Raw genomic sequence first — 14,829 nt, 5'->3', positions numbered from 1 at the left:
CTTTCCCCTCTCACTCTAAACCTATGCCCTCTAGTTCTGGACTCAACCCCAGGGAAAGGGCTTTGTCTATTTATTCTATCCATGCCCCTAATGATTTTTATAAACCTCTATAAGATCACCATTCAGCCTCCGACACTCCAGGGAAAACAGCCCCAGCCTATTCAACCGCTCCCTGTAGCTCAAATTCTCCAACCCTGGCAACATCCTTGTAAATCTTTTCTGAACCCTTTCAAGTTTCACAACATCTTTTTAATAGGAAGGAGACCAGAATTGCACACAATATTCCAACAGTGGCCTAACCAATGTCCTGTACAGCTGCAACATGACCTCCCAACTCCTATACTCAATAGTCTGACCAATAAAGAAAAGCATACCAAACACCTTCTTCACTATCCTATCTACCTGCGACCTTCAGCTATGACCCTGCACTCCAAGGTCTCTTTGTTCTGTAACACTCCCAAGAACTTTACCATTAAGTGTATAAGTCCTGCTAAGATTTGCTTTTCCAAAATGCAGCACCTCGCATTTATCTAAATTAAACTCCATCTGCCACTTCTCAGCCCACTGGCCCACCTGATCAAGATCCCGTTATCTGAGGTAACCTTTGCTGTCCACTACACCTCCAATTTTGGTGTCATCTGCAAACTTACTAACTATACCTCTTATGCTCACATCCAAATAATTTATATAAAAATGATGAAATGTAGTGGGCCCAGCACTGATCCTTGTAGCAAGTCCACTGGTCACAGGCTTCCAGTCTGAAAAATAATCCCCCACCATCACCCTCTGTCTTCTACCTTTGAGCTAGTTCTGGATCCAAATGGCTAGTTCTCCCTGTATTCCATGAGATCTAACCTTGCTAACCAGTCTCCCATGGGGAACCTCAATGGTCCTTGAATGGGCTTTAATGTAAACTGGTAAAAGCAGATACCTGAAACATTATATCTATCCATATAATAATTTAAATAAATTACTCTTAATGGTAAATTTGAACTTTTTCATTTAAAATATATTTTAATTTCATAAGAAACTCCGATGGTACATTGACTTTAGTTTACAAGTTAGGAAAGGGAGTTAGTTTAGTAACAGAGATTAAAAATACAACTGATACCTTGCAGAGAATGAGGAAATTGAGTCCTTTATAATAGCTATTTTAAGATATGTACATTAAAAGTTTTGCATTTTTATTTACTTTTACAAATGATCATAAAATCAGTGTGACTCAAAGCCATGATGTCACGGGAGATCATTTTACCTATGCTAGCTCACTAAAGAGTAATAGTCAGTCCCATTCACACTTCATTCCCATAGCCCTGCAAGTTTATTTTCCTCAAGTTCCCATCTAACTTCCTTTCAAAATTCATTGATATGCTATGCTTCCAAAACCCTCATAGGCCGCAAGCTTCAAGTCATTAGCATTTGCTGCATAAAAGTTCTTCCTCTCATCCTGCTGCATTTTTTAGCCAAAACTTTAAATCCCTTGTCCTTGTATGATCAGCAAATTGGAATTTAAGTTGATTAATGGGAAGTTAATGTTATCCATTATAAATGATCGGGTCCACGTTAATTTAGTTTGTCAAACTGCAATGACAGCACCACCTGCAGTGGAGTCACTACAGTGCAGCAACTGGAACATGTATTTAGATGACAAGCATAAATAGGTAGTTTCAAATACAGATATATAAAAGATTGAGACAGTGAATGACTTTTAAATGTGAAGTGAATTACTTCTTTGCAACCGTTCCCCACTTTTAACGTGAACTCTTGTCATCCAATGTGCAACACAGGAGAATGACTTTTGTAGGCAAGTTACTGCTTATGTGACATGAAGAAAACATGTCAGGAAGTGCCTCCTTTGCAACGTGCAGATCAAAAGAAAGAATAGCTTTCTGCCCTTCCAACATACTAACCTTTAGCCTAGCTTCAACAGACGCCTTCTTCCGAGCCTCCCGTCTACGATACTGCTCCACTTTGTCAAGCTGATCAGGTCGCTGCAGCATCCCAGCCACTCGCTGGGCAGCTGTCCACACAGCTTCCCGGTCCGTTTCTTCCATATTCACAATGTTTACTGTAAATCCTATACAATAATAAGTGGATATTTGAACAAATTAACATTTAAATAATTCTTCCCCTGCCAATTTAATAAGTATTAAATCTTTGGCTTAGGACACATTTTAAATATTTTGTTTTAATTTATATTTTGTCCAATCTACCATGTTTAATTATTTAGATAAGTTCCTCCCCATTTGTACAGGCAGATGATGGAGGCAGCTTTGTAATCGTGTGGGATTTTATTCTTAAAAAACAATGAAAGAACCACTGGAAATCAGAAAGAAAAACGGAAATTGCTGGTAAGCTTTATTCTGTTGCTTTTAACACATTAATTAGTGTACTGATGATTGACCATCTGGCCAGAAACGTAGCCTGTCACTTACATACAGGAACCAACAGACAAGCCATGCCCGACAGACAGACGAATCTTAGCTGGGGCTTTAGCTAAGCTTAGTAATAATTCCACAGATTCAAGGATTTGGCTGTACCAATCTGCAACCAAGCTGTCTGAACTCAGATTACAATTGTCATTACGATAAAAAAAGTCTTCACAATATTGGAAACCAACTTGATTTCCTAACGTCAATTGGAGCTTATGATGATGACTTATACACGTAGTTAGACAGTTTCCAAGCAATCCGATTGTACATCATTTCAATGGTGGTTTGCAAAACAAAAATGGTTGCAGAATACCTTACAGGCTTTTCGAACTCTCTAACCATCCACAAATCGAATACAGGCTTCAAGATGACTTTGTCTACACATCATATTAAGTTGAAGATGTCTTCACAGATTGCGAAGGATTTTTAAAAATATATATAAAATGGCCTAGCTGCTCCACTTTCTCAAAGAGCTAATGAAATCTTGCCACTTGCAATCAACTTAGAGCCTCGGTTGGATGGTTTAGAAGATGAAAGGAATAAAAATGTTGTTTCCAAATTTAGGAGGAATATATTCTTATACAGTAAGATAGCAAATTAAGAATGATTCTTGAAGGGATTTGCATGCAATAAGTTGATGCATCTATCAATCCTTTTCAGTTACAATTTTTTACTTTTTTTTGTACTTGATGTCACAGTATAGTATTCATTGCCAGTGGTTAGCTAGGTTAGCTGGATGGCTGGTCTGCAATGCAGTATGATGCTAACAGTGTAGGTTCAACTGTTCCACTGACTGAGGTTAGCATGAAGGACTCTCCTTTCCAACCTCTCCCCTGCCCTGACGTGCGGTGACCTTCAAGTAAAGCAACCACCTGTCTATCTCTCTCTAAGAGAGGAGCCGTATGGTCTAGTAGAACAATGGTGACTTTACCATTAGATATGCCATATCTAATCATATGATAAATCACAAGATCACTGTGCATGATGGAACCTGTATAGAGTCATACTGCAAGGAAACAAACACTTTGGTCCAATATAGGAAGGGAGAAAAGCTGCAGATACAGTCAGGTAGACAGGTTAACTCCAGGAAAGGTAGGAGGGGGAAGGCAGGTAGTGTAGGCGTTTTCTGTGGCTATCCCCATTTCAAACAAGTATGCTGTTTTGGAAAATGTAGGGGGTGATGGACTCTCAGGAGAATGCAGCGTGATCAGCCAAGTTCCTGGACCAAGACTAGCTCTAATGCACTGAAGGGTACATCGGGTTCCAAGCGATCAACTGTGATAAGAGACTCTCCAGTTAGAGGCACAGACAGATGTGTCTGCAGCCAGCAGCAAAAATTCAATGGTGTGTTGCCTCCCTTGCGAGGATCAAGAATATCTCAGAGAGTGCAGAATGTTCTCAAAGGAAGAGGAACCAGCAAGAGGTCATTGCACACAGTAGAACTAACGACACAGGGAGGGAAAAGGATGAGATTCTGAAGGGAGAATATAGAAAATTAGGTGGGAATTTAAAAAGGAGGTCCTTGAGGGTAGTAATATCGGATTACTCCCAGTGCTACGAGCTAGTGAGGGTAGGAATAGGAGGATAGATCAGATGAACGTGCAGCTGAGGAGCTGGTGCGGGGAGGGGGGGAGGGGGGGCAAGGGCGCACATTTTTGGATCATTGGAATCCCTTCTGGGGTAGAAGTGACCTGCACAAAAAGGATGGATTGCACCTGAATTGGAAGGGGACTAATATATTGGCAGGGAGATTTGCGAGAGCTGCTCAGGAGGCATTAAACTAGTAAAGTGGGGGGTGGGACCCAATGAAATAGTGAACAAAGGGATCAATCTGAGACTGGTACAGTTGGGAAAAGGAGCGAGTCAAATAGTCAGGGCAGGCAGGAACAAAGCAAAAACCAAGGTAGAACTGATAAATTAAACTGCATTTACTTCAATCCAAGAGGCCTACAGGGAAGGCAAATGAACTCAGGGCATGGTTAGGAACATGGGACTGGGATATTATAGCACTGACAGAAACATGGCCCAGGAATGGACAGGACCGGCAGCTTAATGTTCCAGGATACAAATGCTATGGGAAGGATAGAAAGGGATGCAAGAAAGGGGAGATTGGGGGGCATTCGTTTTTTGTTAAGGGATAGCATTTCTGCTGTACTTAGGGACGATATTCCTGGGAATACATCCAGGGAAGTTATTTGGGTGGAAATGAGAAATAAGAAAGGGATGGTCACCTTATTGGAATTGTCTTATAGACATGGAAATGTGTTGCTGGAAAAGCGCAGCAGGTCAGGCAGCATCTAGGGAACAGGAGAATCGACGTTTCGGGCATTAGCCCTTCTTCAGGAATGCCCGAAACGTCGATTCTCCTGTTCCCTAGATGCTGCCTGACCTGCTGCGCTTTTCCAGCAACACATTTCCATCTCTGATCTCCAGCATCTGCAGACCTCACTTTCTCCTCATTGTCTTATAGACACTCTAATAGTCAGCAGAAAATTGAGAAACAAATTTGTAAGGAGATCCCAGTTATCTGGAAGAATAATAGGGTGGTTATGGTAGGGGATTTTAACTTTCCAAACATAGACTGGGACTATGTTAAGGGTGTTAAGGGTTTAGATGGAGACGAATTTGTTCAGTATACAAGAAAACTTTCTGATTCAGTCTATGGATGTACTTACTAGAGAAGGTGTAAAATTTGGTCTACTCTTGGGAAGTAAGGCAGGGCAAGTGACTGAGGTATCAGTGGGGGAGCATTTTGGGGCCAGCGACCATAATTCTATTAGTTTTAAAATAGTGATAGGAAAGGATGGACTGGATCTAAAAGTTGAAGTTCTAAATTCGAAGAAGGCTAACTTTGACGGTATTAGGCAAGAATGCATCAGTGATGTACATAGTCAGTAGAAAGATAGAGTTAGTATGACATTCCAAATATCTTTTACTTTAACAAAAATTTTATCTAACTTAACGCAGAAAATATTGCGACAACAGTCTGCAATAATTTTACAATATACAACTTTAAGATGGTGCTTCCTTTAGTAAAGCTAATATTTAGGTGCCACTCTAAAAATAATTAATATATCTTCTTTCAAACAAATAGCCCTGCATTGGAGTAGCTCAGCCAAAGTACAAGATAGGAAGCGTTTAGAGGGATATGGGCCAAGTGCTGGCAAATGGGACTAAATTAGGTTTGGATATCTGGTGGGCATGGCTGAGTTGGACCAAAGGGTCTGTTTCCATGCTGTACATTGCCAAACGTCTATGACTCTGAGTCCATGCCAACCAAATTTCCCAAACTAAACATACTAGTTCCCATTTGCCCAAGTTTGGCCCATACCCCTCTCAACCTTTCCTGTTCATGTACCTATCCAGATAGGAAAATTCATTTACACCAATACTTTTAATCTTTAATACACTTTCCATGATCTACTCAAAACTTTAAACTGCTGACTGCACTACCACAATTAGCAATTTATCCAAGTTGGACTGTGGGAGGAAACCCACGCAGACACGGGGAGAATGTGCAAACTCCACACAGTCAGTCGCCTGAGGCGGGAATTGAACCCGGGTCTCTGGCGCTGTGAAGCAGCAGTGCTAACCACTGTGCCACCGTGCCGCCCACAGATCTTTATCCATTTTTTACACTAGAATTAGCTTGATTGAAAATGTGTATTCAGACTAGGTGGCTGCAGAGTGAGAATGAAACAATACGCTTCAAAGTTTGAACTGAATCTGTTGAACAGTGTAGACATATGGAACAATAGTGAAGTAAGAGTTAGAGTCAGGATTATACTTGCTGATAGAATAGGGATATTGAGCAAGACAGTTAAGTGGCTGGCACAAATATTCCGCGACTTTAAAAAAGCACATTTCTACCAAGAGAGAAAAACCTATCTATAGCAGGAATCAACTTCATATTATGAAACATGCTATATTCCGAAACATGCTATATTCCCTATAACAAACACTAAATTACTGATTTAAAAATGGTCCTGAAGAAGGGCTACACCCAAAACATTGACATCTCCACCTCCTGACAGTGACTGGTTTGCTGTGTTCTTCCAGCCTCCTGCTTATCTACCTAAGATTCCAGCATCTGCAGTTTTTTTAAGTCTCAGAGTGTTAAACCAAAGCTCGGTTCACCTGTTTAACCAGCTCTCAAATCAATATGTCCTCCTTTTGGTCGCACAGTATTTCTTGAGATAGTGGAACACAGTGCACCACAATAGGAAACTACAGCCACCTGACAAAGACTGAAGGATAGCAAGAGCTGGGTTTAGATTTTGACATTCCTGAAGAAGGGCTTATGCCCGAAACGTCGATTCTCCTGTTCCCTGGATGCTGCCTGACCTGCTGCGCTTTTCCAGCAACACATTTTCAGCTTAGATTTTGACATAACCTGTTAACTGACTCTTTACAATAACAGTTCTTTAGGCTATCATAAACTTTTGACAATTACTTTATGTACAGGTAACCTTCCAACATTTCGCATACCTCCAGTTCTAGGACAATAATAAATAAAAACACAGTTGAATAATAACACGATGGCGTGGGGTAGCAATGGCACTGGCATCAGGACAGTGAAGGGAGCCAGTCCTAGATCTTGAAGCTGTAAACTTATCAGTGCTAGGGGATTTGCAATGATTGTCATTTGACAGGCCCCGAGACTGCAATGAGTCGCATTGTTGTATTTGAGGATTTTAGGCTGAGAGCACCAAACCATAACAAGCACGGACTCCCATAGCCCCGCACTAACATTTACCCAGATCCAGCGACTCCAATGTCACTAGACCGCACTCTGATTTGAGACGAAATGAACCCAAAACCGCAAAAGGTCTCTGACTGTCCGGCCCTGGGAAGGGAATAACACCACCCCCCGGGATCCCCTGACCGTTTCTTGCTTTTTTGATGCCTCTCCCTACCCCGCGCCGCAGGAACAGGCCCCGGGCCTAGCACCACTCTCACCACTTCGGATCCTCCTCACCTGCTTCGGGACAGCGGCCTCTCGCAGCGCCGGAGGGAGGGCGGGAAGGCAATAACGGAATGGAACGGAACGGACATTCAAACCGTGCCCGCGACGGCACCAAACTCCAACCGGGCAGGATCGATGCCGCGCCGCCCGATGGGTAACGTAGTCCGCTCGGTCCCCCGGGAACTACACAGCCCAGCATGCACCGGGGTTGAACAGGTACTTCCGGCAAGCAGATCGGGTTGACGTTTGTCCTTTGAGTGACAGCAGGACTCCATTCTGTTCTGCATTAGACCATTTAAGACATTAGTGAGGTGTGTCTAGGGCAGCCTAAAGCTGTGGCAGCAAATAGAATCTATTTAAATCAAAGTCTGTTTACGCAGCAAAGAGAGCCTAAAAAGATCTCTACAAACGACAGCAAACATAATCTAAATTATAGCAAAGTATATTAATAGGTGCTGTGAGTTACATAAGAAGTAGGAACTGAAGTAAGCCATTCAGCCCCTTAAGCCTGTCGTGATATTAAAAAGATTGCAGCTGATCTAAGTGCCTTAATTCTACTCTCCTGCTTATTTCCAATAATCCTTGGCCCCCTTGTTGATCAAAACCCTATCTAACTCAGCTTTGAATGCCTTCAATGATCCAGCCTCTGTTTCTGTCTGTGGAAGAGATTTCAAGGATAATCACTTTCTGAGAAAAGTGCACAAAAGCAAGGCAACATGAGTTTGTCCTCAGCTGGAGTTGCAGAGTTCAACCAGTCTGCACCACATTTTCCAGAGGAAATGAAGGCATAAGAGAGAGTTCAGAAAAAGATCATGAGAATGGTTCTAAAGATGAGAAACTTCAATTGTGAAGGACCATTTCTGCTGGAGAGTAGAAGGCTGAACACAGATCTAATAGATAAACTCAAAATCGTGGGCAATCCAGCCAAAATAGACAGGGAGAAACTTTCCACTCATGAAGAAATAGGGAACATAAGAACATTGTCTTTGCTTCTTTTATTAATTACTTTAAAACTATGTGGTTCTGGTATAAGGTACCCTGACTGAGATTTTGGCAAAGGTTCAATTGAAGCATTCACTAGAATTAGACTATCATCTGAAAAGGAAGAATATGCAGTGCTTCAGAGACTATGCCAAGAAATGGCACTAAGTGAATAGCCTAGAATTTACCTTCATCATTTCAAACTAACACTTGCCTATCTTTAGTGCTTTGTTGAGGTGTGTGCTACTTGCATCGACATCGATACCAAGAGTTTTTGACAAAATCTGTACAAATACTTTATTGCAGGTTATTTTTAAACAATTATTTACAATGTTTTGTAATTACAAAAAAAAATTAGTGCACACTGCAAAATAGCAGAACATGAAGGATTTTTCCATTGTCTTAACATCTGAAAACACATTCATTGGAGAAACTGACAGCTTTAATTGTTTTCCTGACAGATCCACACAATCTGAAAGATAATGAGGAGAATTTTCTTCTTTGTATTTTAATTAAGGAAAAATGGAAATCAATGATGTAAACAATATTATAATGAAGATTTTATGAAGTTTTGTTTTTGAACAGAAACTATCTTCTCAAGCTTTAGAAAAACTCAGTTGTTGCATATATATTTCAAATTCTATGTTAAAAACCTAATATTTGCAAAGATCTCCTGTTATTATTTGAACATTAAAAATTTGTCCATACTTGTACTGGAAAATATGGCAATACCATGTTTGGTAGTGTATAGAATGATTTTACATATGGAAAGAAAAATAACAGAGCTTGCATTTATATAGCACTTATACAATGTGTGGCCATTTCAAAGTTCTCACGGGTAATAGAATACTTTTGAATTGTTGTCACTGATACGATGTAGAAAACATGACAGCCAATCTATGCACAGCAAGCTCCCCCAATCAGCAATGTAATAATGAGTACATAATTTAGTGAACTTATTTGAGGGATATTTGTTGACTTGGACTTGGACACCAGTTCCTGTTTTCTTTGAAGGACTACTATGAATCATTTACATTTACCTGACAGGCAGATGGAGCCTCAGTTTAATGCCTCACAGGTCATATCCATTTAAAGGTGGAGACATAAGAACCTATCATGGAAGTGAACAGGAAAGGACAGAATGTATGATGTTAAAATGTGGACTGAAATACATTGTGTTTTCCCCCATCTGAAAACAAAATTAGGTTTTGACTGTGTGTGTGCAACATTAAGATTGACTAGCATTGAATATAAAATATAATTTAAAAACTTGCAAAGGATTTCAGAAATATCTGCTGGTACATTAACTTCTAAATAATGCAATAGGAACTGCAGAACAACTTAGTACAAAAATCTTGCTGTCCTCCTAAAGGGAAGTCGGGAGGGAACAAGTGCTTAACAGTGATAGGTTTGAACTGCCAAAGACTGATTTATCTTAGCAGTGGGTTTATGAAGTTGGCTTTAAGGCAACTTGTTGAAACAGAGAAATAGTTACCAGCAATACTTGACCTACAAGGGCTTTTCTGCTGTAATTTGCACCACCCCAAAAGAAAAACGTTAATAGACAGAAACAAAAGAAAAGTATTAAAGATGTCACATATGATGAAAACAAAATTGGCGTTTCGTAAATAAATGTTGCTTTCTGTACATTATTGCTGTTTTTATTTTACAAAGATGAGCAGCAACATTGACAATGTACTTTAGCAGTTCGTAAACAGTGATGGAGAAGTGCTTGTTCTCAAAATTTTATTCTTTTAATACTTGATTTAATAGGCTAGGCATATTTTTCTGACATTCTGAAGGAGACAATTCACAAGTAATCATTTTTGAGACAACAAGCGGAGATAATTATATTAATCTTCATCTTCACAGGGAAGCCATTTGAATTAAAACACAATTAATATTGATGGTTGAATGATGTTAAATGTCTCCTAGTGATTTACTGAGGTGAAGTCCCTTTAATCTTGCAGTGATTACGTCACAGGTGTAATGTATTAATGCAATGGGAAAAACATTGCCAAAAAAGAAACCTAATTTCAAACTTAGCTGTAGACGTTTACTTACAAGTTACATTGATATTCTTATGTAGATGCTATCAGAATGATGTCCTGTAAATAAGAATTTAATCAAATGTGATGCTCCTATTTTATTATGTCAATGAAACAATTTGATGTGCCTGATTTCCTGTGATTTGTGCCTATGTTTCCTGATTCTTATGATTACGACACATCTGGACAAAATAAACCACAATATTGACTTGGCAAGTATTTAAAATGTTATACAAATGCAAACATAAAAGATGAGGAATATGTTTGCAGGCACCTGTGGCTTTAACAATATTGCTAATGGGATGTTGGCATCCTTGGCAAGGCCATAATTTATTGCCATTCCCTGATTGCTTTGAGAAGGTGGTGATACAACTGAGTATCATTATGAGTTTCTCATGGTCTCTCCCAGAGCACAACAGAAAGTCTGTTATGAAATCACACACAGAGACCACACTGAACAAAGGTGACAGGTTTCCTTCCTGAAAGGTCATCAGTGTTTTTAATGATAATCCAACAGCCACATGGTCACATTAGATGTAAACTTTATGGAGGTACAGTCCAACAATACAGCCATTATACTACTAAGGCCATGGGTAGATTTTTCTACTTGGGGGTCAGGACCTTGACATCAGGATCAAACCCTGATTCCAACTCTGCATTATGTAAGGAAAGGTCATTGATTTTGCCTTGATTCTAATCAATTAGGGGCTTGAAAACATACCACCAATTAACAATGGTGGGTGGGCTTTTAAAGCTAAAGAACCAATGATATACCCTCCAGTACAGAAGAAGCTGATGAAGGAATAAAGAGGACTTTTCAATTTGAAGAACATTCCTGTTGGCCTCTGGTCCAAGACATTAATTGGGCTTTTAATGATCCTAACTATCTACCACCCACTTGCAGGTGGGTAGTTGATCCACCCCTGACCAAGCGTTTACAAAAACTGCTTGGGGCTAGGATAATGCTGGTAAGCTGGCATGCCAGCTGGTGGTTTAAAATGATGCCATGTTCCTGTTCTATAATGGGGTGAAAATCCTACCCCATGATTTGTTACAGAGCAAGTTTGAACATGAATGAGTGTGGGCACAGGCCCAAAAACAATAGAAATTCAATATAAAGATGATGTGCATCTCCATACTCTGATATTCTGTATTGGATACAACAACATGAATTTATATTGTCCCTTTAATGCAAAAAGATGTCCCAAGATAGTTCATTTCCTTTTTTCAATTGCAAAAGAACAGGAAATCTCTCTGCACATTATTTTGTTTGCAATAGCACATAGTTTGCAGAAGAACACACATTATAAGCAAAGTAATTTTATATTAGATGATTTAAAATGAAAAAAGAAATAAGGTCCATGTATGATACAGACAAAGGCAGATCCTAGGTTTAACCTGAGTTATACCAGTTATGCATCCCAGGATTGCAATTAACCTGAATGTAGTCATTTCAGGTGAAATACACCGCATTTATCCATGTTGCTGCCCAATACTCTGGTGCTGGAACTCTGTGGATATCAGGTTCAGACTAGATAAGGCTGAGCTATATGGTGGATCAGCCATTTCATAGACTGATATCATGAAAAAATGATTTGGACAATATATCAACAGCAGAAAAGTGGACAATTGTCTTAAGGACAAGACCAGAAACTCAATGGAGGTGAAAAAAAAGAAATTAAATGTTTTTATATAGACAACATAAAGGCTACATATCTTTTGACCAAACAGTTGCCCTAATTTTAATCCATACACTCAATATCCCAAATTAAAATCAGCGATTTATTCCATTCAACTGGAGACCATGACTTGAAAGTGTAGACCCTAAGTTTTGGAATTTCCCAAATGCCCCACTGACTCTCTTTTCCTCTCTAGCTCTCTCTTCCTTGACAACACCCCTTAAAGCCTCTCTCTTTGGACAAGTTGTCCCAATATCTTCTTTACGGGGCTTAGCACCAAATTCTGTCTGCTAATGATGCTTTAAAGTGCTTTGGGATGTTTATTATTTTGAAAGCACTGTACAAATCCAAATTGTTGTTCTACCTATGGATTCCTCAGACATAAATATCAAGTATCTCAATGTATTTCATGTACTCCAAGACTGTTACATTCATACACAATACATCAACGGCAAATTATAATGAAAATCTTCATACAAAATTGCAAAATAAATGGCGATGGGTAATACATCAGGGTTTACAGCAAAGTAAATATTTTCATTAAACATTCTCAGAGCAAAGGCATTTTGAAATAAAACTTTAAAACAATGTCATTATTTTAAAAAATTACAAATATGTGTTCTGTGTAATTTTATGAGTCAATGAATTTATCAAACAACTGGGCATATTTCTTTGTAAGCTTGTCTGTGTGTTGTGTGGATTGTCACAAGACCAGGGAGGAGAGAGTGAGGGTTCTCGTTTGATGACTGCGTGGATTAGGTCATGACCTTTGAACTGCAGCGGTATTTTGTGTGTCTCCTGACTCAAGTCCTTGTCCTGGATAAGACGCTGTGGGAAGGCAATTGCCTGCAAACAGTCTACGGGTTGATCATGGCGAGTGCAACGGGACTGAGCAGCGCTCTGTGGACTGAAATGAGCCATGTCTATGTCATGTTTCAACAGTCGGTTGTGGCTACATGCGCTGCCTGCCATCCATAGACTGCTGCCCTTGGCCACGCTGGCTCTGCAGAATGGGGGTAGCAAAGGAGTCTTCAGTTTTTCGCAGGGTGGCAACTGCTCCAGTGTATTGGGATCACACTTCACCTGTGGCTGCCCTGGGAAGCTCGTTGCCATTTTTTGCCCGACCTCTCCGGTGTCAGCCCACTGATGACTTGGAGACCCTAGTGGCTCATCCATTTCATTGTGCGAGTCAGGACTGTATTCACTTTTGATGTGCACTCCCAGAAATACTTCTGCACTGTTGCAGTACCCCGCAGGGTGCTCCTTTGGCCTGCTAGCCACAAAGCTGGCATCTTCAGACTTACAGCTTTCAGACGGGTAACCATCCAGGTTAGTGTATGGCAAGCTGCCATAGGGCTGGTTCTGTTGCACCTCTTCACCAATGTTCCTGAAGCTCTGGGATATACTTTGAAAGCTGGAGACCTGGGTGCTACCCCTGAGCCGGGGCTCGGACAGCAGTCTACTTCTACCACAGAAGGGTTTGGCCTCTCGAACAGGAATGTTACTTAACCTCTCCATTTGTTTTGGTGGCTGCAAATTCGAGAGACCTCTGGAGTACTCTGGGCCCCATAAATCATCTGCCATGGTAACTTTTGGACTCCTGGGAAATGAGGTGCAAAAGTTAAGTGGTTCATTTTGGTTGACACCACTGTCACTTCTAATGGGTTCATATTTCTCCTCTCTTCCTTCTTTTTCTGAGTGCTGCTCATATAAATGTTTCAACTGCAGAGGTGTTTCAGTGCAGTTGTTGTAGACTAGTCTGTTGGCGCTGGCAGTCTGGTCTGCACTTGATTGGTTCCTCAGACGGTCCTCTCTGGATCTCTCTGCATCCCTGTGGAAAGTGAGAAACATTACTACACCATGCACAGAGGGTGGCTTTGAAGATCATCAACTATGAATCCAGACATTCACCATTTGCATTAACTTCAATTTGAAAGTGGCTGTTTATAGCCTTTGTCTGGGCAGAACCAATTGGGATTACTCCCTCATCCACAGCTTATTACCGTGCACTGAATACAAGAAGAAAGCTCTGTAGATATACAAGAAAATAGGATTATGTTAACGATCAAATTAATAGATAAATGAAACAAGATAATCCTCTTCAAAATTAGGTAAGATTACAATTGGTACTGATTGTAGTTTAAATACAGTTGCAGGTAACAAATGGGCAAAAATTCTTGATTACTCTGGAGATCTCAGAAATGTAAAGATGAATCTCCAGGATGCTTATGAGAGCAACATTGGAGGAAAGCAAAAATGTAGATTTTAATATTAAAAACAAAAAAGATTAATAGTCAGTGAATGACAATAATACAAAAACTGTAAAATAAAACATACTTGATTTCATCTTTAGGTGATGTGGCATCTTCTGGGGTTTTGTTCCTGTAGGACAGATGGCCATTACTTTGAAGCCAAACCCACTGGCCTTCCTTTGTGAGTACTCTGAAGACTCTGAGGCCCTTTTCTTCAGCATTCACCACTGTTTGTGAGAACATAAAACATTTTCTCAGAATAATATTTGATCAGCTTTATTCTGTTTAGCCATCCTGTGTCTAATCAAATTGGAAAATTTCACACCATTGATTGCAGAGTGGAGTTTCTAATATACAACAACTTTATACTTGCCTAGTATCTTCAACCTATTAAAAGATATTTCAAAGAAATATAATCGAATATAATGAAACACTGAGTCTCATTAGGATAGGTGATGAAAAACTTGGCAA

The 14,829-nt window shown here is 40.0% G+C and overlaps 2 protein-coding genes across 10 annotated transcripts in view; both read right to left on the bottom strand.

The window, feature by feature from the left end:
- exoc3 (exocyst complex component 3) overlaps positions 1-7,614 on the bottom strand; it is a 28,496-nt gene extending 20,882 nt beyond the window's left edge. The window contains exons 1-2 of the mRNA XM_043719295.1: positions 7,411-7,614; positions 1,911-2,077 (exon numbers count right to left, since the gene is read on the bottom strand). Of these exons, the coding sequence (XP_043575230.1) occupies positions 1,911-2,077; positions 7,411-7,597 (354 nt within the window). The 5' untranslated portion in view covers positions 7,598-7,614. The remainder of the gene's footprint in view (positions 1-1,910; positions 2,078-7,410) is intronic.
- Positions 7,615-8,669: 1,055 nt separating this feature from the next.
- Positions 8,670-14,829, bottom strand: part of LOC122564441 (aryl hydrocarbon receptor repressor-like) — a 188,875-nt gene continuing 182,715 nt past the window's right edge. For all 9 annotated transcript variants that reach the window (XM_043719297.1, XM_043719299.1, XM_043719298.1 and 6 more), the window contains 2 exons: positions 14,444-14,585; positions 8,670-13,937 (listed from right to left, as the gene is read on the bottom strand). In XM_043719297.1, the coding sequence (XP_043575232.1) occupies positions 12,713-13,937; positions 14,444-14,585 (1,367 nt within the window). In that variant the 3' untranslated portion in view covers positions 8,670-12,712. The remainder of the gene's footprint in view (positions 13,938-14,443; positions 14,586-14,829) is intronic.

This window comes from Chiloscyllium plagiosum, chromosome 29 (assembly GCF_004010195.1).
Source record: "Chiloscyllium plagiosum isolate BGI_BamShark_2017 chromosome 29, ASM401019v2, whole genome shotgun sequence".
Lineage (NCBI taxonomy): Eukaryota > Metazoa > Chordata > Chondrichthyes > Orectolobiformes > Hemiscylliidae > Chiloscyllium > Chiloscyllium plagiosum.
This window is presented reverse-complemented; position numbering and strand designations above follow the sequence as displayed.